At 37.6% G+C, this 23,444-nt stretch overlaps 5 protein-coding genes and 2 non-coding genes across 7 annotated transcripts; 6 read left to right on the forward strand and 1 right to left on the reverse strand.

The window, feature by feature from the left end:
* The first annotated feature begins 680 nt into the window (after positions 1-680).
* LOC105134223 (ATP-dependent Clp protease proteolytic subunit-related protein 3, chloroplastic) lies at positions 681-2,759 on the forward strand. The gene is made up of 5 exons (XM_011038563.1): positions 681-788; positions 1,075-1,171; positions 1,259-1,332; positions 1,656-2,524; positions 2,668-2,759. The coding sequence occupies exons 1-4, from the start codon at positions 768-770 to the stop codon at positions 1,752-1,754; spliced, it is 291 nt and encodes a 96-aa protein (XP_011036865.1). The 5' UTR covers positions 681-767; the 3' UTR covers positions 1,755-2,524; positions 2,668-2,759.
* LOC105134313 (uncharacterized) lies at positions 1,993-5,213 on the forward strand. Its single transcript, XM_011038667.1, is given in 9 exon segments — positions 1,993-2,067; positions 2,668-2,810; positions 3,287-3,357; positions 3,646-3,738; positions 4,242-4,286; positions 4,289-4,327; positions 4,444-4,491; positions 4,494-4,545; positions 4,707-5,213. Coding segments are annotated over 8 exon segments (546 nt in total). The 3' UTR covers positions 4,526-4,545; positions 4,707-5,213.
* Positions 5,214-7,052: 1,839 nt separating this feature from the next.
* On the forward strand, positions 7,053-10,734 carry LOC105134224 (Phospholipid/glycerol acyltransferase family protein). The gene is made up of 7 exons (XM_011038564.1): positions 7,053-7,490; positions 7,755-7,873; positions 7,979-8,044; positions 8,204-8,401; positions 9,028-9,146; positions 9,481-9,586; positions 10,043-10,734. The coding sequence occupies exons 1-7, from the start codon at positions 7,250-7,252 to the stop codon at positions 10,580-10,582; spliced, it is 1,389 nt and encodes a 462-aa protein (XP_011036866.1). The 5' UTR covers positions 7,053-7,249; the 3' UTR covers positions 10,583-10,734.
* A 662-nt stretch (positions 10,735-11,396) lies between these two features.
* Positions 11,397-15,815, forward strand: CPA (Subunits of heterodimeric actin filament capping protein Capz superfamily). The gene is made up of 10 exons (XM_011038565.1): positions 11,397-11,590; positions 11,681-11,796; positions 12,350-12,439; positions 12,542-12,606; positions 13,425-13,586; positions 13,762-13,840; positions 14,040-14,117; positions 14,949-15,023; positions 15,099-15,134; positions 15,425-15,815. The coding sequence occupies exons 1-10, from the start codon at positions 11,488-11,490 to the stop codon at positions 15,530-15,532; spliced, it is 912 nt and encodes a 303-aa protein (XP_011036867.1). The 5' UTR covers positions 11,397-11,487; the 3' UTR covers positions 15,533-15,815.
* Positions 15,816-16,365: 550 nt separating this feature from the next.
* On the reverse strand, positions 16,366-16,437 carry TRNAE-UUC (transfer RNA glutamic acid (anticodon UUC)). Its single transcript has one exon. It is a non-coding gene; the product is annotated as a tRNA-Glu (tRNA).
* A 2,495-nt stretch (positions 16,438-18,932) lies between these two features.
* LOC105134226 (heparan-alpha-glucosaminide N-acetyltransferase-like) lies at positions 18,933-22,927 on the forward strand. Its single transcript, XM_011038566.1, has 13 exons — positions 18,933-19,190; positions 19,662-19,799; positions 19,896-19,977; positions 20,103-20,179; positions 20,257-20,372; positions 20,461-20,578; positions 20,793-20,909; positions 20,990-21,081; positions 21,637-21,703; positions 21,786-21,867; positions 21,956-22,047; positions 22,159-22,302; positions 22,478-22,927. Exons 1-13 carry the CDS (start codon positions 19,056-19,058, stop codon positions 22,622-22,624), a joined length of 1,407 nt encoding a protein of 468 aa, XP_011036868.1. The 5' UTR covers positions 18,933-19,055; the 3' UTR covers positions 22,625-22,927.
* TRNAC-GCA (transfer RNA cysteine (anticodon GCA)) lies at positions 19,387-19,458 on the forward strand. Its single transcript has one exon. It is a non-coding gene; the product is annotated as a tRNA-Cys (tRNA).
* Positions 22,928-23,444: the final 517 nt, after the last annotated feature.

Below are 23,444 nucleotides of genomic sequence, written 5' to 3' on the forward strand. Positions count from 1 at the left end.
CCTACCGTCAGATTAGCTGATTGGAGTCATGGGTTGTGTAAAGAAGTTAACTCTTCGGTCTGATGTGCTAGTCTTAATGCCTAGGTTAGGGAAACTCATTCAAATAAATTTCCTAATGCTAAGTGCCCATTTGTGTTGGGGAGCAAGGTTGTTATGGAATAGTTCCTCTACAAAAGTGTTTGATTATCTAGCAGTAAGGTTGACTTCAGAAAGGGAAATTGGCATCAGTGGGGATGTGGTCTCTCAAGCAGGCCTCCTGTGGGAAATGGTTGTGATGGCCCTCATTCATGAAATGGGGTGCCATACTTTTTCTTGCAAGAAGGCAAAAATCCTGGGAAATGCTACCTTTTTGAGCCCTCACTTTAGCATGCAAAGCAAGAACCTTGAACTGTTCTTGTTCATTGGTCTCCTCTAAACCTTTGGAGAACTTAGCATCCCTCGCCTTAATTTATTGGTATAGTGAAAATCCTTCGTCAACATAGAAAATTATGTAATATATAATATAATTTTTTAGCTGTTTGACATGGCACTAGTTTGGTATTTCTGCATCATGAAACAAATTAGGACCCACGTAGAATCCTAGATAACATAGATTGCACATTCATAATGATATTTATGTTTATCTTTCAAGTTGGCTCACCCTTTACTGTAATTACTTCCTGGTGTAGTTTTCCTGTAAGCTTCTCTCCCAATCTTTTCATCCACTGTTATTTTTTAATGTACTTTCTGTATGCTAACCATTCAGGTTGGATGCCATCCATGATTCAATGATGCAGTTAAAGAATGAGGTGGGGTTCTCTTCTAAAATTACTATGGCCCTATGGCATCTCTTATTTTCAGTTATGGGGAGCAGCAATAGCATTAAAGGTAGATATGCCCACTTACAGAGATGTGATTATAAGAAGGCATGCATGTCTGCTACAAATTTTCTTCAGGATGCATGTATACCTTTATGATATTGCTAGCTCCATTGCAGGAAACACACTCTTTATTTCAAGTAATATGATTTTAGATGATTGTTTGTTTGTGCTCTGTTTTGTTTTCGTTGTTACATGGTTGCTTTTGCATGTGCAGAAACGTACAGTTGCTGTAGGAGCTGCTGGCGGCCAGGCTTGTCTACTACTGGCTGCTGGAACAAAGGGCAAACGACACATGATGCCACATGCAAAAGGTACGATGGAGTAGGCTTGACAAATTTGCAATTGTAGAGGGTTCTTATGCTATCGTTCAATCTCCTATTTGAAAATAAGTGTTTCAGCCATGATCCAACAGCCTCGTGTTCCTTCATCGGGGTTGATGCCTGCTAGTGATGTTCTTATCCGTGCCAAAGAGGTTCGTTAAACCCATTTTATAGCTTGAATGGCAGGATCATGGTTATTTTTCAACTTGGCAATTTTGCTCTTATTTCATGTTAATGTCCATCACATTCCAAAAGCAATTTCTGTACTTTTCTATCTATTCTATGCTCATTTTCCTAGTTCTCTTCGGCAGTCAAAATAGGGGGCCATCTTAATGATTGTTAATTTGTAATTCGAGTTAGGATCTGAAGAATGAGGATTTGTTGTCTTTTCTTAATTTCTTTGCTTTTGTTCTCCGAAGACTGATTTTAGAACTTTGTGAGGTCACCTCTTGTAATTCAAATTCTAATTTTTTAGGCAGTAATAAAAAAGGACGTCCTCACAGAACTTCTGGCCAAGCACGCACTCTCTCTCTTTACACCGGGGTGTTTTGTTCGGCTCAAATGGATGTTCTAGCAGGTTGACTTATCTCTTCAATGCCACTACTGTCTCCAGATTCTTTGGCAAGGTCAGGAAAAGATAATGGCAGATGTTATGCCCCCAGAGGATTGGGAGAAATCAGTTGGCATTAAAGTTGTAGAGCCCTTCTATTGTGATCATTCCTTCTTCTCTTGAAGGAGAAGAGAGGTGGGTCGGGGAATGCCAGTTCCTTCACAGAAAGAAAGAATTGCCTAGCCCTTTAGAACAACCGATAATGCTTTGTCATGGTGCACAAGCCGATCTTGGATACACCAAGCATCTCACCTCTACGCATTCGGTGCTGAAGAACGTATTTAGAGGGTAGAAAAGCATCGAATATGAACGAAAATAATTACCTATCACAAGCAACATAGAAAATCTGTAAAATTTTATCGATCATCTCAAGATTCAATCTGTCATGCTAGATTGTATTTTGTGTTTCTCCTCCATTAGCTTTTCAAGCAACCTTTTCAGTTTCTTTGTTAAGCTAATCAAACTAGATTTTGTCATTTTACAATTGTTTTAGATCGAAAGGTTGTTCAAGACATACCCTAGATACAATGACATGCATCTCGCCCATGCACAACAGCCCACTGCTTCTTCTCATGGTTAGAGGTTCAGATATTAGACATTAGACATTAGATTGTCTTATTTCTCATGATCATTGCTACAGGGAACACATTGTTATATATAGTTACCTGATGTTGAAGGATGCACAGAGAACAAACGTGAGCTTACTAGAACACCACATGGAAGACGGTTCATAAGTGAGATTTTGTAACACCACATGGAAGACGGTTCATAGATTTTGTATCCATCTTAAAAAGGGGTTCTTTGCTATTTAGTTTTTTTTTTAAAAAAAATTCTTAGCTTTTATGTTAATCACTAACATTTTGTTGTTAAATTGCAGGAGTTGAATTCTTTTCTTGATTTTTTGTTTGAGCTTATTGTTGCTCGAGGACCATCCGCTGGGTTTGATGTGTCTTTGAATGGATTTGACCTGTTTCATGGTCATGTTTTTATTGCTGCTGACACAAGACGACTCGGTATATTGTAAGTTTTGTGTGGTAGAGATTACAATTTGTTTTTTAGATGGATTCTTGTGTGACATTTAGTTTGCATTAGTGCCCTTGGGGATGATGTGGCTTTGCTACTAGACATTGGAAACTATGATTGTGTGGTTAAACTTGACAAAAACTTAGAGATGAAGATGTTATACAATGACATAGTTGATGGTTTTCTCATCTTGACGGCATGAGCTTGTGTTGTTCATCAATGCATGAGGCCTTGAACACCCATATAGACTTGTTTATTTGCGGCAGACAGATATGTATCCATGTATGAATCATTTAGAGACTGCACTGTACTCGCGTGTTTATCAATTGGTAAAGGAAGTGCAAATAGTTCAATAAGATAGCTGAAGACTTTCGTGAATGGATGAGCATCAAACACTGTGAAAAAAAGAGGGTTTTTTTTTTCCCCGAAGACTTGCTGCTTGTTTTATTAACCTTTCCTTAATCATTTTGCAGGTTCCATGCCAGAGAATACCCAGCATATGATAAAGAAATATTTCCATACAACATGGGATATTGTCAAACAGGTAAACTGGTAAAACTTGCATGAAAAAAAGTCCACTGGCTGTTACTTGCTAGGAACAACAACTTCAGCCCCTTAATTTCTAAATCTACTCTATTAAATATAACCAACTCAGAATAACAATTTTTCATCCCTTCATTTCCTTTGTTCTTAGTTTTGAATAGTGTTTTTTTGTTCTTTGTCGACTTTTTAACTTGCACCTGGTGAAGAAAATGATCAAAGAAAGAGAAACAAGATGCTGTGAATTTTCAAATTTGTAAGTGCTTGTGCTAACGTCTTTTTTCCCTCTCAGGTTCTACTGTCGCTTATGATTCTATGAATTTGTTAAACATTCTCTGGCCGGCTCCTTTGCCAAGCAGTTCTATTAAAGCTTGGGTGGCACCAGGTACATTTCTCAAATCAAAGAGTATCAAGTTGCTATGTTCTATTACTGTGACAGACAGGGTTCTGGATCCAGAAGCATAAACAGTAATCCTACCTCTCGAGCTCTGCTATTTCTTGTCTTCAACATTTTCAATCACAGTGGAGCTCGTGAAAAGTAGGGTGTGATTTATGATACTGAGCCTGCATAAAATACTGAGAACAAAATAATATTGTTGTGAATAGCATGAAAGCTAATCCTTTCAGTCATATGAAGTCTGAACACGCAACACTGGGAGTAGAACATGTGGCTGGAATTCGCTCCATGTTTATTTTTCCTTCGGGAACATATGAAGTTCTTGGTTTCTTTGATTTATCAAACATATTATCTCTGAGAGTGCCACAGAATTTTATCTATTCTTGTGTCTTTTCTTGTAACCATGTAAGCAAACACTCTCATAATCAAGTGGAAGAGCCAGGTCTCATGCCATAAGTACTGCGTATTGCAATTTGATATTGATTTGACAGGAACCCTCGTTGTGCTGGATGCCCGTCCTGATGGAATCATACACAGATACCTGAATATGTAAATTTTGCGAGGACCATATATGAAGGTTTGAGCTTCATTTTCCTTTCTTGTATCTCACAGCTTGCAAAATTCAAATGTCACTGCTTTCTGTCGCTGAAACAAGTTTTAGTAGGATTATTGACACAGGTTTCTCCTTGGCAGATGACTTAGGCCATGTTGTGGTTGATGCAAACTACTTGAATGTTGGAATACAGATCCTAACTATCAGATTTTCATATGCTGAAAACTGAAGTCCTGCTTAAGGTAGGCAGCACTTGCTATGTTTGTTTTCTGACACCGTCAGATACCACTACGTGTTTTCATGCACTTCATCATTTTTGTTTCTCAAATAACATCATCACATGCGGTTGCTTTCTGGGCCAATTCGGCTATACATACCTCACCAATGCTTGTGCAAGGTGTAGGTGCTCTTTTTCCAGTGGCAGATATTGCGAGGAGCCCCCAAAATGTGATTATCAACAAATGCTTGAGATTCTTGCAGACATCAACACTCATGAATCCCTAAACACGGTGGCCAACGCTCAAAGTTTCTGGCGCTGACATGGAAATCAAATCTAGATGCAATCTTATATCAATTACCTTAGTGGCGGGGTTTTACACATCTAAAACTGTACATGTTCATTTATTAGCTTTAGACTGGAAAGCCATGATGGCTATGCTCACAGCTCAAATTCTATTTCAACTCGACCCTCTGATGACTAGGATGCACGAAGACGAACTTCTACATTGGTTTTACATGAATGTGATAGAAACTTCTTCGAAGCACTTATTGCAGATAAATTTTGCTATCAGCATCTCCATAGCACCCATAGCACAAGTTTTATCAGTGTGTATTGTTGGTGTATGAAAAGGATTATATTTATGTAGGAGATTTGAAAACATATTTTCTAGCAACAAAGTCCACTTCTATTCATTCAGGTGTCAGGGTTTGCTAATTGTGTATTAGAGATCATTCAGGTCTGGAACAAAGGAAATCAAGATAGGACGAAAATTATCAATAATAAAATCCCAGAAGAACTTAATTATCAACCCATCATCCCCATGAAGAAGAAAGAAGATTCAAGTTTTCCAGTTTAATCCATAGTTAACATTAACAACTCTTATAATTCATATATTTTTCAATTTATTTCATCAAGTATAGAGAGTATTTTTCAATTTTTAATTAAAAAATTTCATAATAATGGAAAACTGAAAATGCTTCCAAAATGTCGGCTCTTTCTTCTCGTGCTTTGAAAAGTAAATCAAGATCCAGTTCAAATACCCAAAGCGTAACAAGGGTACTCTAGCTAGTCTTAAAAGCTTTATATTTGCTTCTATGGAAGTGATGATTCTCCTCTCTAGTTTTAGTCAGTGACAAAAGGATGCAAAAGACAACCCGCAATTTACAGAAGGAGCCAAGGAGCCAGAGCACACGCTATCTATGCAAGAAAGAATGTCTCATATCTCAATGGTTGTAACTCTCCACCAACAGTGGAAATGTCCTCCATCATGCCCAACGATGGTGAACATCAACAAAATTTCATTATTATTGAGTTATGCTAAACATGTATCATCACTAACCAAGAACCCTAGGAACCATTTGAGTTTTTCCTGTACCACCATGAGCTTCTCCAACCTATTTCACCCTAGGACTGGCAGCATCTTCTTCGCGGAGTCCTAGCAACTGCAGTGAGCAGATGACCCCCCGTGGAATCTATGCCAAAGCAAAGCACATCCGTCCTTGGTTTTTGATTTTGAGAAACCAGTGTCTTCACATCCTGTAATCCCACATCGGTAAGTAATGAGACATCACGTATGGAAGCAGACTATAAAAAGAGAAGCGGGCCACTGAGCAATTTATACCTTTCTCGGCCTTTTGGCTAAGATCAAGTGTAGTATCTGTTCTTATCAGTTTAATATCTGATACGTGGGCCAATGGCCCACACGATATTAAATTAATTTTTTAAGGGGGAGGGTCCGCTACAGTAGCTTGCTACTGGGGCTCTCGGGCGTCGCCTTCACGTTGCACTATAGCGTTGGCCTGGCGCACCCCTCCATCGCTAGTCTAAAGCATTTAATATTGGCAAAAGAAGATATACTACTGGATTTTAAAGTTTTTATTTTAATTGTTCATGTGAGTTATCATGATGGCCTATTAAGAATCCTAAAGAACGAAGTATTTACTGAAATTTGAGTCTTTCTAGTATTAATTGAAGAACATATATAATTTATTTTAGATTTAAGTTATATATATATGAGTTACTTGGAATGAAATTGGTTTAGAAGCCAAAATTGACCCAAAAGTAGCTAAAAAATGAAACGACCCATTCTTTTTTTCTTATTGTTCTGAATTTACACGAGCTCATCAATAAAAAATTGCGACTCAAATATCAGGAACCTGGTCCCTCAGTTCCATGCCACGTTCCATCATGGACCCATTAACGACCTTCAATACCATAAATCTCAACTCGACTATAGATAAATTGATCCATGGGTTTGGATCAAGCAAACTCGATAAGACAAGTTTATTGATCCATAAGTTGATTGATCCATGATTTAGATTTTTATTATATAAAGTTTTAATAAAAATAAAAAATTAAATTGATATGATACAATTAAAAAGTCAAGCTTATCCATAACTTGATTATAAACTTTTTTATTTTTGAAAGAACATTATATTTAATTTTTTATAAAATTAAATAAAATAAATTAACTCGGGTTTAAAATAAGTCAGGATCAGTTTCAACCCATGCCTTGACCCTCCAAACGCAAAAGCCATCTCTTAACCTACGCACAACCTCCCTTATGCGTTCGATAGAACCAACCCCCAAAGTCTCACCTCCAATACTAATCAACTCAAACCCTTCCTTCTCTACACTCACGCTTCTGCTTTCAAAATAAAAATAAAAATAAAAATTTATTTCTCAAAACAATAAAAGAGCAAGAGATCTCTCTTTATGAAGTGAAAATGGCAGTGCAGAGGATAGAGCTAGGAAGAGGAGATCTATGGAAGAGCAAAGCTAAAGCACTACAGCTCCGTCTGCGAGACCGCTTTAGAGTGGTGGTTGATCGTCATCGCCGCCGTCCTCATATTTTCTCCGCCGCGTCCGATGGTTACTTCTCTTCCACCGTCCAACGGTGGCTCAACCATTTCCGTGATTTTCGGCGAGATTCTCTCCACTCCCCCTCCGCTTTCTATCGCAAACGAGGTCACCTTCTTTCCGCTACTTCATCTATCCATCCATACATGCACCTCACCGTATGTTTAAACTCTTCACATGCATACATACATACATACACATTGACACGTGTCGTTGTTACATTATATGCATCCATAAAGAAATAAAATACGTACATACATGAGATGGATGTATGTATGTATTTATGTACGTGCATATACATACTTAATTACCAACATTCGCCCATAGATTGACGCGTATTTACTGAATTACCTCTGAATTCTGTGGGTGCAGTCAGCAAGGACTTTAATGCTGATGAAGAATCGGTTATTATACGAATGGTTCAGTCAGTGGCTGTGCCTCTGCTTGGAAACATGTGTCATGTGTTTATGCACGGACTTAATCGTGTTCAGGTAGGAGGAATTGCTTTGTTCGTGACTGAACTGTTTTTGTAATCTTTGGCTTTGAGGACTGAGGTTCTGCGAGAATTACTAATTTGGGTTTTTGGGGTATCGCAGGTTTATGGTGTGGAGAAATTACATGATGCATTGCTGCATAGACCCAAGAACAAGCCTCTTTTAACGGTATAGCTTGGTCGTTCTACTTTGTGGGCTTTGGAACAATAATGCCTGTGTTTTTTGTTTTTCTATTGGCTTACTCTTTGCAGTTTTGGGATTTATTTTGAGGAATTGTTTTGGGTTTGTGGTGATGAGGTAATTGTTGAGGATAATGGTCTGTTGCAGGTGAGCAATCATGTTGCTTCAGTGGATGACCCGTTTATTATTGCTTCACTGCTTCCTCCTAGTGTATTGATGGATGCTCAGAACTTGAGATGGACGCTTTGTGCTTCTGATCGCTGTTTTAAGAATCCTGTGAGTTCTGCATTTTTCCAATCTGTCAAAGTATTGCCAGTTGCTCGTGGTGAAGGGATTTATCAGAAGGTGAGCTTTTAAAGTGTTTCTTTTTGTTTGTCAAGTGATGTATTGGTTTAAATGGGGTGTTAGAAGTACTTGATGATCAGTTGTTGAATACCTGACATGTTATTGAGCTAGCTGTCTAAGCATGTAGTATCTCTGCTTGATGCAACTTGTCTGATTGCTTTTAAGCATTGGATCTTTTGCTTGCTGCTTGTTTTTAGTTTTTTTGCTCCTTCTGTGTTATTTTGACCAAATTAGATTATAAGATAATAGGTGCCATCCAAGATAATAGGTCTTCTCCTCTTCCCCATCCCTGTCTCTTGCCAACTTTTTGTTTAATTCGCATTATTGTGCTGTGGAGCCTAATTTTGATGTTTGACAGCTTTGCTGCATTGCTGTTCAGTCCTCATAGTTAGTGATGTCGATGGCTATTTTACCTTGAGCTGAAGTTTCTATTATTTGGTTTTGAGGCTGTTAAAAATGGCTTATCAAAAAAATAGAAGGAAAGTTTGATTATAAGTGGACATGCTTGGAGGTTGATGACTATTTTGAGTAGTCAGTTTCACACCCAGCATGCCTAGCCTTTTTGCATGTTTGTTTTCAAAGTATTTTCCCCCCTATAATATGCTATTCTTATCATCTTGCTGTAGGGCATGGACATGGCCATCGCAAAGTTGAACAGTGGTAGTTGGGTTCACATATTCCCAGAAGGTAGTCGTTCTCGGGATGGTGGAAAAACCATGGGTTCTTCAAAGAGAGGTGTGGGGAGGTAAGAGTGCCTTCCGTACCATTTAAATCTTTTTGGGTTTTGTTTTAGTTGTGTGGAAGGCATGGAAGAGGATCCACTTTTATAATTTTGATAAACAAGAACTTGAGGAAAAGATGAAATGGTCTTTTAGGTCTTTTAGCAGGGGAAGGGAATTGAAGAGGATGCTTTATACTATTCACTTCTCTTACCCTATCCTCTCACTTTGTTTTGCATTGAGTTTTTCCAAGCCTTGACTAGCTAGATGATTTTTAGGATATGTGCGTATATGCATCTAAACATTTGTGTTTTTTGATTGGCTGTGCTGTTTGAAATAGCTGATTTCATGCCTTAACAGGTTGATCCTTGATGCTGACACTGTTCCTTTGGTCATCCCATTTGTACACACTGGGATGCAAGAGATCATGCCCATGGGAGCCACTCTCCCAAGGATTGGAAAGAGGGTACGTAGTATGATTGTTTTTGTTCTGGTAAATATAAGATGTTCTTACTGTTTCTAATTATTTGATTAAGCATTTACAATATCTGATTTTCTTCTAATAAGCTACTGGTATAGTTGAAGCTTCCTTTTCGTTCACTTCCTTCAAGAGTGTATAAATGCAGATGTATTCGTATGCATATCTTTGCAACTTCTACTTCCTTTCTGATTAAATCTCAGAACAGGACTCTGCAAACTAAAGATTCCTTCAAGTCAACAGCAGCCTAGAATTTGACTGACATGTCCATGTACACATCACACACCTTCAAAATTAATAATGCATTTGTTTGTAACTTCCCGTGTACCTTTTATAGGTTGTGACCTTTTCATAGCTTGGGTTTCCTGTTCTAATGTGTTTAGTTATTTCATACTTGTATCGTGCTCATTGTTTTTTTTCAAATGATGTCCATGGAACATGCAGGTGACAGTGCTTCTTGGTGATCCAATCCATTTTGACGATATACTTGGTGCGGAAGGTGATGAAAACATATCAAGAGGAAAAATGTATGATGCCGTGGCGTCAAGAATTGGTCAGCGATTGCAACAACTAAAAGTCCAAGTTGAAAAATTAGCATTGGAACAATCAGTCGAGTTTCAACAAGCTGCTGCTGGAATCACAGAGAGGGCAGCTGATATGTTGCAGCAGGTTGACTGGGGTTCATTTGGCGCGGGAAGCCATGTGTCCACCGAAGAAAGAGATTTACCATGTGAACCCCGACCTTCACAGGAGCTCCTTTCTTCGGATCGGTACTTCAGAATTGGATTCTCTTATGACAGTATAATCATTTCAAGGATGCGTGGCTACATGGACTCAACTGAGCTGCTGGGTTTTGCAGCCAGAGGCTTGTTCATGAACTTTAGGGCAAGGGAACATACTGCTAGTATTAGAGATGTAGGCCCAGTGAGGGCATGGAAACAGTTTTTGGAAGCTAACTTACTGGGGCAATGGAACGCCTGCTAGTAATACTCTGGTAGATTTTGATGCAATACTGATTTGGTTGCTATAAAGAGAACTTTAACAAAATTCAACATCAACTGTCAATGTAATACCTTAACCTGTAATAATAAGCTCTTGTTTCAAGAAATGAAAAATGAATTTCAAGGCAAAAAAAATAGAAGAACAGTTATGTGATTTTAATTCGAAGTAATGTGATATTTCGAAATAATGGATGTCATGCTATCTGTTTTAAAATATTGTTGTTGGGATTTTTTTTGTCTATAATTTTCCTAGGTGATTTTCGATATTTTTAATCAGGATGTAAAAATTATTGAAAATTAATTGAAAAGGTATTAATTAAAAAAAAAAAGAAGAAGCCTGTGTTTTTTTGGACAATTTTTTTTATAAAAAAAAGAAGAAGCATATTTAGCCTGTGTTTTTTTGGACAATTTTTTTTAATGTTTTGCTAATATAAAAAATAATTTTTTAAAAATAAAAAAATAATTTTATATATTTTTAAATAAAAAATACTTTAAACTTGAAAAAAAAAAGCTGGTTTATGGGTTATAAACCCATGTTGTGGCTCCTGGCTCTAATGGTTCAAAATAAACGGGCTGGGCCGTAAAAGCAGTCTAGCCTAGCATGCACATGGGAGAGCCTTTGCAAACAACGACACCGTTTAATTAATGTTACACAATCGGTTACCGTCTCTTTCGTCCTTTTATAAAAGAATCTCCATGCCGTACCTTAAAACTGAGGCATTTACAACGGCAAAAAGGTAAAATTACAATTGAACGGTCACGATCACATTAAAAAATATCCCGATCCCACTGATCCAAAAATGGTTTCCCTCTCGCCTTTCCCAGATCACTCCTCTCTCCAATTCATTTTAAAAAAACAAGCGACACAAAAGAAGACAGGGCCAAAAAATGGCAGAGGGGGACTGCGAATTAAACGAGAAGCGAAAGAGAGAGATCGCTAAATGGTTTCTCCTCAACTCCCCAGCCGGTGAAATCCAATACATCGCGAAAGGTCTCTCATATTTGCATTGCGTCTCCGTTTTGTTTTCTAATTTCTTTAGCCTTCTCTGCTGCGTGTTTATTAAGATTTTGTATTTCGCAGATTTGAGGTCGGTATTGAATGACGATAAAGTGTATAATGAAGCTGCATTAGAGGCATTTGCTCTTTACAATAAATCTCACTTCATTTGCCTTGAATTACCTGATCGAAGCGGAGAAGTAAGTCTCTCTATTTTTTTTTTCTTTATTGCAGTGTAATGTGTGTGTTTTAAAGAAATAATAGTGTATTAGAGATTTTTGTTCCTTTTTAGGCTGTTAGTTTTGTTGATTGATTTTTATGATTTTTAATTAATTACTTGATTTGCCTTCAATTAGCTAATAGATGAATAAATAGAAGCCTTGTAATTATTTTTCTTTCCTTATTTTGCTATCACTTTGATTTTGTGCTAATTTCTTTTTTACTTATCCTAGATTTGCTAGGTTTTGACTTGCTGATTTTGAGCTTAATATGTAATTGGAGGTTTCATTTAGCTTACATTTGGATATTTTGTTGCTAATTACTGTTTTAAAATTTGGAGGGCTCATTAGCTATACTACATGTTACGTTGTGTGGCAGAGACTTGTTTATTTATTTGGAGGATTAAACTTTGAAATTATTTGGTTTTAGACTGTATTTTAGGGTTTAATTGTGATTCTAGATGTGTTTTATTTGTAAAACTTGTTTATTTTGTATGCAGTTAGTTGACTCATGTTTTTTAAATTGTGTTTACAGGTTTTGGTTACATCATATAATGAGCTTGACGAGGATGAGTTTCTTGATCCTAGGACTGCACAGGTTGCGATAGTTGACCATGTTAAGCAAGTGGGTTATCTAAAAATGTTGAAGCACATATTTTGTCTGCTGTCTTTTTTCTGATGTGTTTGGTAGTCCATTTTTATATAATGATGTGCTAAATTCGTTCAGGTTTGTACAGATATGAGGCCCACAGCTGATGAGGAACTTTCATCACCGTATATTGAAGAATTTCGGTATGCTCTCTAATTTTCATGGTTATTACTAAATGATTTTGATCATCTAGATGCTCTTTTAGTCATTATTGCATCAATGCTAGATCTTTAAAAGCTTGATTTTAAATCTGTCAGGGTAAACGACATTTTCTCAGTTATTCCCTGCCTATGTTTCAATTTTTAAAGTTTCAACTTTCGAGGCTGCAATTTTCTATTACTCTTTTCCTGTTACATTGTGCTGGCTTGATAGTGTCACCACTGACCAGGATCTTTTAGAAGTTAGAATTCTTCGTATAATGAAGGGTAGACTTAGAGAGGTACTTTTGATGGGATATGAACTAGTCCTGCTTTATGCTTTTATCATTTAATGTTTGGAACGCTTAACTGCTTGAGCCAGTAGTCATCAAATTATCCTGTACCCTTAATCTGTTACTACACTCAGTGATGCTTATGAATGAATGAGCTAAATGCTTTTTGAGGACTGATCTTTTGAGTTATATCAAAATCTCTCTTTGTTGTTTTTTATGCTCCTCTATCATTTATATAGAGTCCCTTTTGTTTGTTTTTGGAGTTTGGAATAATTGTATCTCTAGTAAAGTTTTCTGCATAAATTATCTTTTCTTCTGTGCATGTTTGGTTGAGTTTGGATTGTTAATCATTGGATTAATTTGTAATTTCTCCTTGTATATACATCTAAATGCCAAAAGAATTGTGTACAATTTGGTAGTTCATGACTGGAATTATGGCTCAGAACACACCAAGAGTAGTTCTTTTCTTCTGTCTCTTTTGCAGTATTCTACAAATTCTGGCGTCACCAATGCTATTCTGTTCTCTGTTAGTTGTGCTCTGGATGCCGAAATACTCAAATATGTTGCGGAAGCTTATCCAAAAGGTATATGTTCTGTCTACTGTGTTAAAGGGAAGGACGTGGAGGGGCCGGGATCTAATTTTGAGTTTGTAGTGGTCATTTCTGCTGTTAGAAATAGCCCACAGAATTTCTGTTGCGTGGAATTCTTATCACTTTTTGGTTTTTATTTATTGGAAGCTTCATCTAGGACATGTTTACAATGTCCCATCACTTGCTTGTAGCTGCACATACCAAGTCACTTCCAAGCAGTAGCATCTACATTTTATGATGGCATATCATTTGTTAATGTTCTTTTGCATATCTCACAGCAATGGAAGTTGGCGATCACTGTGGAGCATAGAGTTCAAGGAAGATGTACAAATGCTAGAAGTAGGAGGTGAATTACAGGTCTGATAAAAAAATTGACTTCTGTAGACTGTTGTATGAAAGTCGAAATGCTTACTTGTAAGAAAATGCAAGAATAAGCTGTTTCTTTTTCCCTATATTTTTTCGTGGGGTCTAATGACATACTGTTTTATCTTGGGTGAAAATTTGAGGTCCATCGATAGTTTGAGTGGGGCAGCGCTAAGTTGGTTTTCCTATTCAGGTGGGTGCCCATTATTTTGAAGAGGGAAATGTTCAGCTGGATGCAAAACATGAATGCAAAGATGCAACAATCTTTCAGGTTAGTACGGTAGCTGCAAGTCTTTTAGCTTGGAATTTCTTCATCATGAAAATTCAACTTCTTTCTTTGAAGACATAAGATCGGTAGGGCATTGCTTGGTGCAAAGTCTTGAGCATGCAATCTCAAGGTTGCACATATTGAGTCTGGAGAGTAGCTAGTACATCCTGAAGGGCAAGACCATCTGTATATTCTCCTTCACATGACACCACTCAATTGGAACCTTGACCTGGTAATCAGAACAATGCAGCAGTTGACCAATTACTTAAATGAGAAGGCATGTAAGGTATAAGGCTGGGACATTACACCAAGAACTTACTGCTTAGATTTACTTGGTTTGGCATGGGGAACGTTGATTATTTGGGTGACTTGTGCATCCAGTCTGGTTGTTTGTATTGATTGACCTTGAAAGCAACACTTGCCACTTCCCAGATTCTATTGCAAATATTCCAGGATAAAACCAGCGCTTGGTTTCAGAAGTGCAGCCTTTAAGCCCACCTTATGCCTTCTTCCAAACGTTAAAGATTAGTAGAATGATCGAGCATTTTCTAGTGATCTTCACTGTTCAGATGTCGGAGCTTGCTCTCTGTTTTTTGCAGCTTTCTACTGAAGTGGTTAAAAAAATTCTCACTAGAATACACCTAGCAGCTGTGAAATAACAAGTTCCTATAATATTACTTCAAGCACAGTTCTAGTACTAGATTGTATATTAGAATCATATTAAGGGAGTGGAACACCTGCTTGTTCTCGTCGTCATGAATATCTGTGTATGCTCTTCACTTGCTGATGAATAGAAGAAAAAAATGGTTGATCCTTTATAATCTTTTGTTTCAGGCCCCTGAGGATTGTGCTATTTCCATAGCCAACATTATGCGTCATCATGAGGCACAGTACTTGGAAGCTCTTGAGGTTTTCATTGCATCTCCTTTTTCATTTAAATGCTTGGATTTTAAGGCTTCATTATTCACCATCATTATTTGACAGGCGTCCTATTCAAATTTGCCAGATACCACATTCAAGGTATACCTTGCTGGATTATACTCGTTCAAAATTTTGTTTTTTCCGCATCTAGTGAAGAGAATTTTGTTTGGCCTTTTGTTCTATATTGGACTTCACTGTAGAAGACGTACTCTCTAGTTACTGAACCCAAGGCATATAGCTTTTCCTTTTTGTGAAATGCAATGGTTTGGTAGGAAATCTGAGGTGGTGGTACACATAATCATTCCCTTCACCAACTGTATGTCTTCTTTCATTGTATTATTATGCCTCCTAAACTGTAGACATAATCATTTCCTTATGACATGTTGCAGGATCTGCGAAGAAAACTTCCAGTTACTCGCACCTTATTTCCATGGCATAATACTCTACAATTTAGCCTGACAAGAGATATCCAGAAGGAACTTGGAATTGACAAGTGACTAATACCATGCCAGAAGTGTACACCTGTATTGCTTGATCTGTAAAGCCGAGATAGTGAGATCCCAATATACCACTCCATTTTTTTTATTTTTTTTTAATCTTGAGCCTATGTTTTCTTTTGAGGGTTGTTTGATATCTTGATTATAGTTATTTCACCAGGTTTGAACACGCGATCTCCACTGTTAGAGATCTTCTAATTTTTGGTGTGTATACTGTACAATTGATATAAATTTTGTGTAGGGTACTCTTGTTAATAATCATTCTTGTGATGTGCTGTGAAAATTCTTGGGAAGTTTCTAATTTCGTGTGCTGTTGGAAATGGAAAATCATGCCAAATTATTTAATAGAAGAGTCACTATGAAATGGGAATCAATGACTGAAACCAGCTGGGCGGGCATCTAAGATGCTAGAGGTGGCGGTTCTTGTGGATGTGCCAGTTTGCCGGCTACAGTAAGCAAGCTCTGGTGGACATCATTTATCAGTGCATGCATCCGTTCGCACTTATGGTGGAAATCAGACTTGACAGTGAAGGTGCTCAACAAAGGCTTGGGCTTTTTTGGAGTCGGGGGACAATGTCTCGTTAAAATACTGAGTTGGTCTCCTGATGGCCCCTTGATCTATTGATTATAGGTTTGATTGCGTGAGCAGCCAATCGTGTCCCATCACCCACAAAAATCTTGCAGCGATGTTTCCATATAATCGGAACCATGCAGTCGTAGACCCTCCTCGATTTCGGCTCAATGGCGGGAAGCTAATGGAACCCCCTCACGTGAGAGCCTGGGTTGCCTTTGGGCAGTAGCCTGTGTAGGATATGAATGCTGGGATAAAAAAGTTCCGTTGCCGGGAATCGAACCCGGGTCTCCTGGGTGAAAGCCAGATATCCTAACCGCTGGACGACAACGGATGCTTGAGAAAACTACCATCTTATTAAATTAAATAGAATAATTATCTAAGACGGAAATCTACAGTTGTTGTAATCACTTGATAATGTATAGGAACTAGCTCACCCTTAATAGATAATAGCAAAATAATATTGGCATTTTTTTCTATTCTAATAAGGTCTATAATAACAACCTTTCAAAATAATACATTTTTTTCTCCAAATAAAATAGCTTCATTGGTATTTTCTTTAATATACATGCATGCAAAATAATTGCAAAAAATAATATTTTGAAGCCTTATTATATTAAATTTGAATTTTAAGATGAGGCAAACATTAAGGGAGAAAAAATCTTTAAATGAATGTATCAAAACTAACAAGGCTCTAAGTGATGGGTCAATCCATTAACTCACTGACTCAAAATTTAGTTGGGGTTGAATTTTGTTTCAAATTGATCTTATTAGAAGAAGAAGAAGAAATAAATAACATCGTTGATTTACCACAAAAGACCACCACTCTTTTATCTCGGCTTGTGTCTCAACTAGCCATCATATTCTTGTTTTCGCACTTTTTTTGAATCGGTTTAGAGGATGTCTTTTGAGTATTTTTTAGTTATTTTTATATTAATTATTTTTTAAAGTTTTTTTAATTTAAAAACATATTAAAATAATATTTTTTATTTTTTAAAAATTATTTTTAACACCAACACGTCAAAATAATATTAAAACACTAAAAATATTAATTTAAAATAAAAAAATAAAAAATCAAATTTTTTTTAAAATACTTCTTAAAAAACAAATATAAATAGTTAATGCCGGAGAACTCTATTTTCCTTTCTTGCATTTCTCAACAACCAAACAAGGACTATCGTCCATCCAACTTTGAAAAAGTGCGTTCCTGCTGCCGAGCGTCCTCGTGAAGCACCTAAGAGACACTATTAGTTTTTGCAGCAACATCTTTAGCTTCTTTTATCATATCACCCATCACTCACAACGGATACCGAAGCATGAAAATATATTATTACTTTTTTTCTTGATCAAGCCTTGATCCTGACATGAATTTTTCTGGCACAGGGAAGTAATTTGGCGGAACTCTGCCCACATTGTGTCCAGTGTTGCCTGTACCTAAGGATTTCGCTTGTGTTACATCCATTGATTCTAAAATCTATAAAATCCCAAGGAGAATAATGCTTATTTCATTCATTGGCAAGTTGCATGCACGTCTTTGAATTATCAATATCGTCATCGTTAAGTCTTTACTTGTTCAGAGAAAACCACTTGTCTGGGGTTGGACATGGAAGGGGAAGATGGTAAGGAGGGAAGTGCTGGTGGGAGGCAAATGGGGGACATTGCCGGCATTGTAGGCGATAGAAGTATCAAAGGCATGAGTGGTGGCAAGATAGGTACTCTCTTTATGATGTGTCACGTACGGTAATTGCCCTAGTTACTTGTGGATTCAAGAGTTTGGTTACTGGAACTCTGCTCTGCTTTTCATACGCAATAACATTCATTTGCTGTCTTCGCAGTTTCCTATGAAGCTTATATTGCAAGAGACTAGTGACTCTTTAACAAACTTTCTAACATTTATCCACACCAATCGTCCAGGAAGTTTCACTTTGTTGTTGGCTTCTAGCAGGAAAAATGGCCTTTTCTCCATGGGCAGTTGGGGAGTGAAGGTCATGATTACTACAAAACTTAGGCCATTGAGTGACTGATCGGGATGCGAATCTAAATTATGAGGCGGGTTACTCTTTGGAGCGAAAGATGCATTTATCAATCGGGTCACGTATTAACCTGCTGAATCACTGGGATTCAGCAAGCTCATTGTCAAAACAATTTCAAACTAAAATATGTTTAGGATCAGGTTTTGAATTGTAAATTTAAGCCAAGTTTCTCATTCGATTTTCTTTTGATTGTTAAGGAATGCAGTCGAGTCCTTGTGTTCCCGTAACAAGATTTAAAATTGTCTTCCATTATCCAAGATCATTTTCCGGCGACAGAGGCTGTTGCCAACAAAAAAATCAGAAGATATCCATGCCCAAGCTCAAGGTTGGGATGACGAATTGGTTATTAGATGTCTCAAGATTACAAATGATTCGAACACAACATAGAGTCTCTTAAACATGTGATACCAAATCAAAAAGAAATCTGTATCACAAACTAGCTAAGCCCATAACTAGCCTCATCTTTGCGTGCAGAATCTAGGGTTCGGGTGAGGTAGACCAGTATTGATATTCTCTGTGAAACCTGGCCTTTTGTCTTCGTATTTTACTTAAAACCTAATCGGGTCAAAAAATTTCTCTTCCATTGAAGTCGTTTCAAGTCAGATTCGAGTGAAACTGTAGCAAAATCCCTTGCTCAACAAAAGAGATGGCGAATGGAGTCAAAGAAGTACTAAGAAACCACTGCATCTTAAACCAAAGAAATCCACTCTTTACCTTCGAAATATTCCCCTGAACCTGTCCGTTCCCCATATACACTTACCTACCCTACACCCCTTCCATCCGTTGAGCTTCCTTCACATAGAATCATCAAAGTACAGTACCCAAGTGACTTAATTTATAGCCCCCATGACACCCCTTCACAGAATCAACAACCAAGCTAGTTTGTTGAGTTCAGCTTCTCTATTCTTGCCCTCCAAAAATGGCTGACATTAAGGCCTATATTTCTTACGCCAAACGGCTGCCAATAGCTGACGGAACCCATTTTTCAGCCCAAAAACCTGACCCAGAAAGGCGTGTAGCTTCATTAGACATCTTCAGAGGCCTCACTGTTGCTGTATGTATCTATGTCTCTCTCAAAAGATATATACTGTCTCTGTTTTGAAGTTTGATGAAATCAGCTGTTGTTCTATATGAAGCACCCAGTTTTTGTGCTTCACTTCATCGTTTGGGTTTTTGGGGAGTGGGGTTTTCTTTAAAATCGAGGGTTGGATTTTATATTTATAATCTATGACTTGCGAAATAGTACGATTGGGTCCATAGCTCAGTGGTAGAGCATTTGACTGCAGATCAAGAGGTCACCGGTTCGATCCCGGTTGGGCCCTTTTACAGTTTAGTTTTTTATAAAAAGCAATTGCCCTACTAAGTTCTCTCACTTCCCACTTTAGTCCTTAAACCTTTTGTCTCATCAATTCCCCCCTTAATTTTTTTGTACTTTGTCGAGGCATCCTTCTAAAATTTTTTTATGAAACCTTAATCATTTATTATTATGATACTAAATTTGTGTCTTTTGATGGGATCATTGTAGTTAATGATTTTGGTTGATGATGCTGGAGGAGAATGGCCTAAGATGGGACATGCAGCATGGCATGGTAGCAACCTTGCAGACTTTGTCATGCCATTCTTTCTGTTCATAGTAGGAATGGCCATTCCTCTTACTTTTAAGGTTGGTCTACCATTTTTACAAATCCAGTAACTGATAAGGAAAAAGGATACATGCATTTTCAGGTTTTTGCTCATAAGTGTTATTTGATTAACGTAGGGAATTACAAGCCGGGATCATGCTATCAAGAAGACGATTGTCAGAACTTTGAAACTACTCTTATGGGGTATCATGTTACAAGGTTTGTTCTGCTAGGCACATATCCTGCCTGCAAGCTGTGTTTCATGCTTAAATGTTTATGATGCTCGCCAGCAACTTGCCATGGTGATTCTATCGCTTGACGGTACTTTGATTATCATCATGCAGGGGGCTTCTCCCATGCTCCTGACAAGCTAAGTTATGGAGTTGATATGAAGAAGATAAGATGGTGTGGGATTCTTCAGGTAGTGTTCGTTTTGGTGCTTATAATTTAGTTTGCAGGAAATATTCTTATACAAGAACTTTGATTTTTCTTTTTCAGAGAATTGCTTTTGCTTACTTAGTTATGGCACTGATGGAAATCTTTACAAAAAAAGACCACACCAAGGATCTACCACCTGGCCGGCTCTCCATTTTCAGGCTATATGGCTCGCAATGGTAAGTTTATGTTTCTGTGACTAATGAGTAATTTTCATTAAGTTTCTTGACCAAATCTCCAATGACTACTCTGTGCTAAAATTTGCAGGCTGGTGGGAGCATGCATTCTGGTTGTTTACTTGGCTGTAATCTACGGGATGTACGTGCCGCACTGGCAGTTCACTGTCAATGATGAAGAGAGTGCTGATTATGGGAAGGTTTTCACTGTAAGAATCTCCTCTTCCACTTCTGCAACATTCCCTCAATTTGACTTCATATACAATCCTGGGCCAAGAATTAAGGAAATCAAACTGTGAACTCATTGCCTTTGCTCTTATACAAACTGGAATCCCATTATTATCTCTTTTTTTCTTCTATGAGAGACCACAGTTTCCTTCATTTTAAGGGATGCTACTTACAGATAAGACCTGTTGATTCCAGGTAGAGTGTGCGGTCAGAGGAAAACTGGATCCTGCTTGTAATGCAATTGGTTATATTGACAGAAAAATCTTAGGAATTAATCATTTGTATCAACATCCTGCTTGGAAGAGATCTGAGGTGCATGGCGATTTTTTTTTTCTAATGCTCATCATTTATTATTGTGAAATCACGGTAAGAATTTTGCCAAACTGCTGCAGGCCTGCACAGAGGCTTCCCTGTATGAGGCGCCTTTTCAAACTAGTGCTCCAACATGGTGCAAAGCTCCTTTCGAACCTGACGGAATCCTAAGGTTTGTTGTACACAACCTTCATCAGTCAGAGTAATCTTATACTCGAATTTTATGCAAACCAGTACTGAGCAGCCTTGCCTTTTTCTTACTGGGGAAACCACATGATGGGAAATTGTTGAGCTCACTTATAATGCCTGCGATATGGCAATGTGCTTATCCACTGTGTGGGATTTTGAGCAATTTTTCCAAGTCATTCACTCACTCAATCTTGCTGTATGTATGTGTTATCTTTCAACTTTTCCGACAACTATTCAAACGCTGACAATTAAAGAGTTCACCAGAAACTTTTATCTGCTTGAGGAAGGGAATGTTTGAGAGATACAGGCTCTTCCACAAAACCACATGATTGCGGTGTTCTTCCCCTTTAATTTTTTCTTTATTTTTCATGATTGTACATAATGTCTAGCACACATTAAATTATCTATTCATAGGGAAATTTCACATGTGAATCCCATCTCTCATAAAAGAAGTTCAGATTGAATGCACACCACCTTCTATGCTGTCCACGCATCTTGAGAAAATGTCTAACTGGGTATGTGGATCTCTTACTTGCAGCTCAATATCTTCAGTCCTTTCTACCATCACTGGAGTTCATTTAGGACACGTTCATGTACATTTGAAGGTTAGATTAATGGTTTTCAGCATGTAATGCTTGCTTAAATCTAGATCTTGCTTAACTGTTTTGATTGATCTCTAACCTCCAGGGTGATACAGCTAGACTGAAGCATTGGACTGTGATGGGACTTGTTCTTCTCATTTTAGGGCTTGTTTTGCATTTCACACATGGTGAGAAATATGCCAAAGTTTGTCGGTATTTATGCATCATATTTTCATCAAGGAGAATGCTATATATACGTATTTATTTCATTTGCAGCAATGCCCTTAAACAAACAACTGTACACTTTTAGCTATGTTTGTGTAACATCCGGGATAGCAGCATTGGTGTTTTCAGCCATCTATATCCTGGTATGTTGTTGTTACAACTGAACCATTTTGGGTTTTAAATTTCAAGAACCCTAGTTTGGAACAGTCAATAAGTTATTTCTGATACGACGAAACAAGTTCCTTCCATTCCAGGTTGATATGTGGGGTCGGAAGTCCATGTTTCTGCCGTTTCAATGGATCGGCATGAATTCAATGCTTGTTTATGTCATGGCTGCTGAAGGCATATTTGCTGGTTTCATCAATGGCTGGTACTACAACGACCCTCATAATACACTGGTGAGTTTCTCATCAAACCTTAGAAAGAGGGGTTGAATGGCAAAAAAGATAGCCACAATTTCTCCCTGCTCTTGTGGGATTCATTAGCAAATGCCCCTTGATGGAGGACTCATTCAGCCATGAGAAGTTACTTTAATTCTCCATTCCATTGATATCCCTATAATTTTTATTGCAGATATACTGGATTCAAAAGCATATGTTCATTGGAGTTTGGAATTCTCAAAGTGTTGGTATTCTACTCTACGTTATCTTTGCGGAGATCCCCTTCTGGGGTATTGTTGCAGGCATTTTCCATCGCCTGGAAATTTACTGGAAGCTTTAACTATTTATCTCGTGTATATTTCGTGATAGCAACGTAAAGCTATGTGCATTGTCTAAGATTAACCTAAATAACCAACCTCGATCAGCTTACTAAACTGAGAAGGAAGAACTACTATGTTCGTTGCACAATTGTCTACATGATTTATAGAACAAGATAGGCCAGATATTGGCCTCTAGCATGTACTCAAATGCTTGTAAAATTGTCGAAATGCCTGCTGCTAAGTCATCAAGCATTGTTGAAGCTTCCAACTATCAAGGTCAAAGGCAAGAGTTCCTATATTCCATGCCATCCAAGCTTATCGTGCTATTCTATGTTATATTGTCGTGAATTTTTTAAGGCTTAAAGAGAGAGCAACTGAACTACTGAAGCCTATAGCCCAAACTTCGGATTGCATTGCCGATTTAGTACTCACTGGACTTTCAACAAGTAAATACCGATCAATTGCCAATTTCATTCCGAAAACTATCGCCGAGTAATTTCCGACTAGTCCCCTATTAATCGCCTAGATTAATTAATTTCTTGTCACCGATCAATTTACCCTTTTAGGGACTTCATCGCAGATTATTTCGCAATTAATCACCAATAATTTCTCTGATCGCCTGATTGTTTCGATTTAAATCAACGGCCTTGTTGCCAATTAATTCATGATTAAAATACTGAGCAATTACCGATTTCTTTCTGAAAAGATAGCCATGTAATTTATCAATTAATCGCTTGGATTAATAAATTCATGCTCGCCCTCTAGTTTTTCTTAATTAATCGCCGAGCTTTGCCTATTTAATCGTGATGGATTTCAAATTTTTTTCCGATTATTATCCAA

Source organism: Populus euphratica, unplaced genomic scaffold (genome assembly GCF_000495115.2).
Source record: "Populus euphratica unplaced genomic scaffold, PopEup_1.0 scaffold158.1, whole genome shotgun sequence".
Lineage (NCBI taxonomy): Eukaryota > Viridiplantae > Streptophyta > Magnoliopsida > Malpighiales > Salicaceae > Populus > Populus euphratica.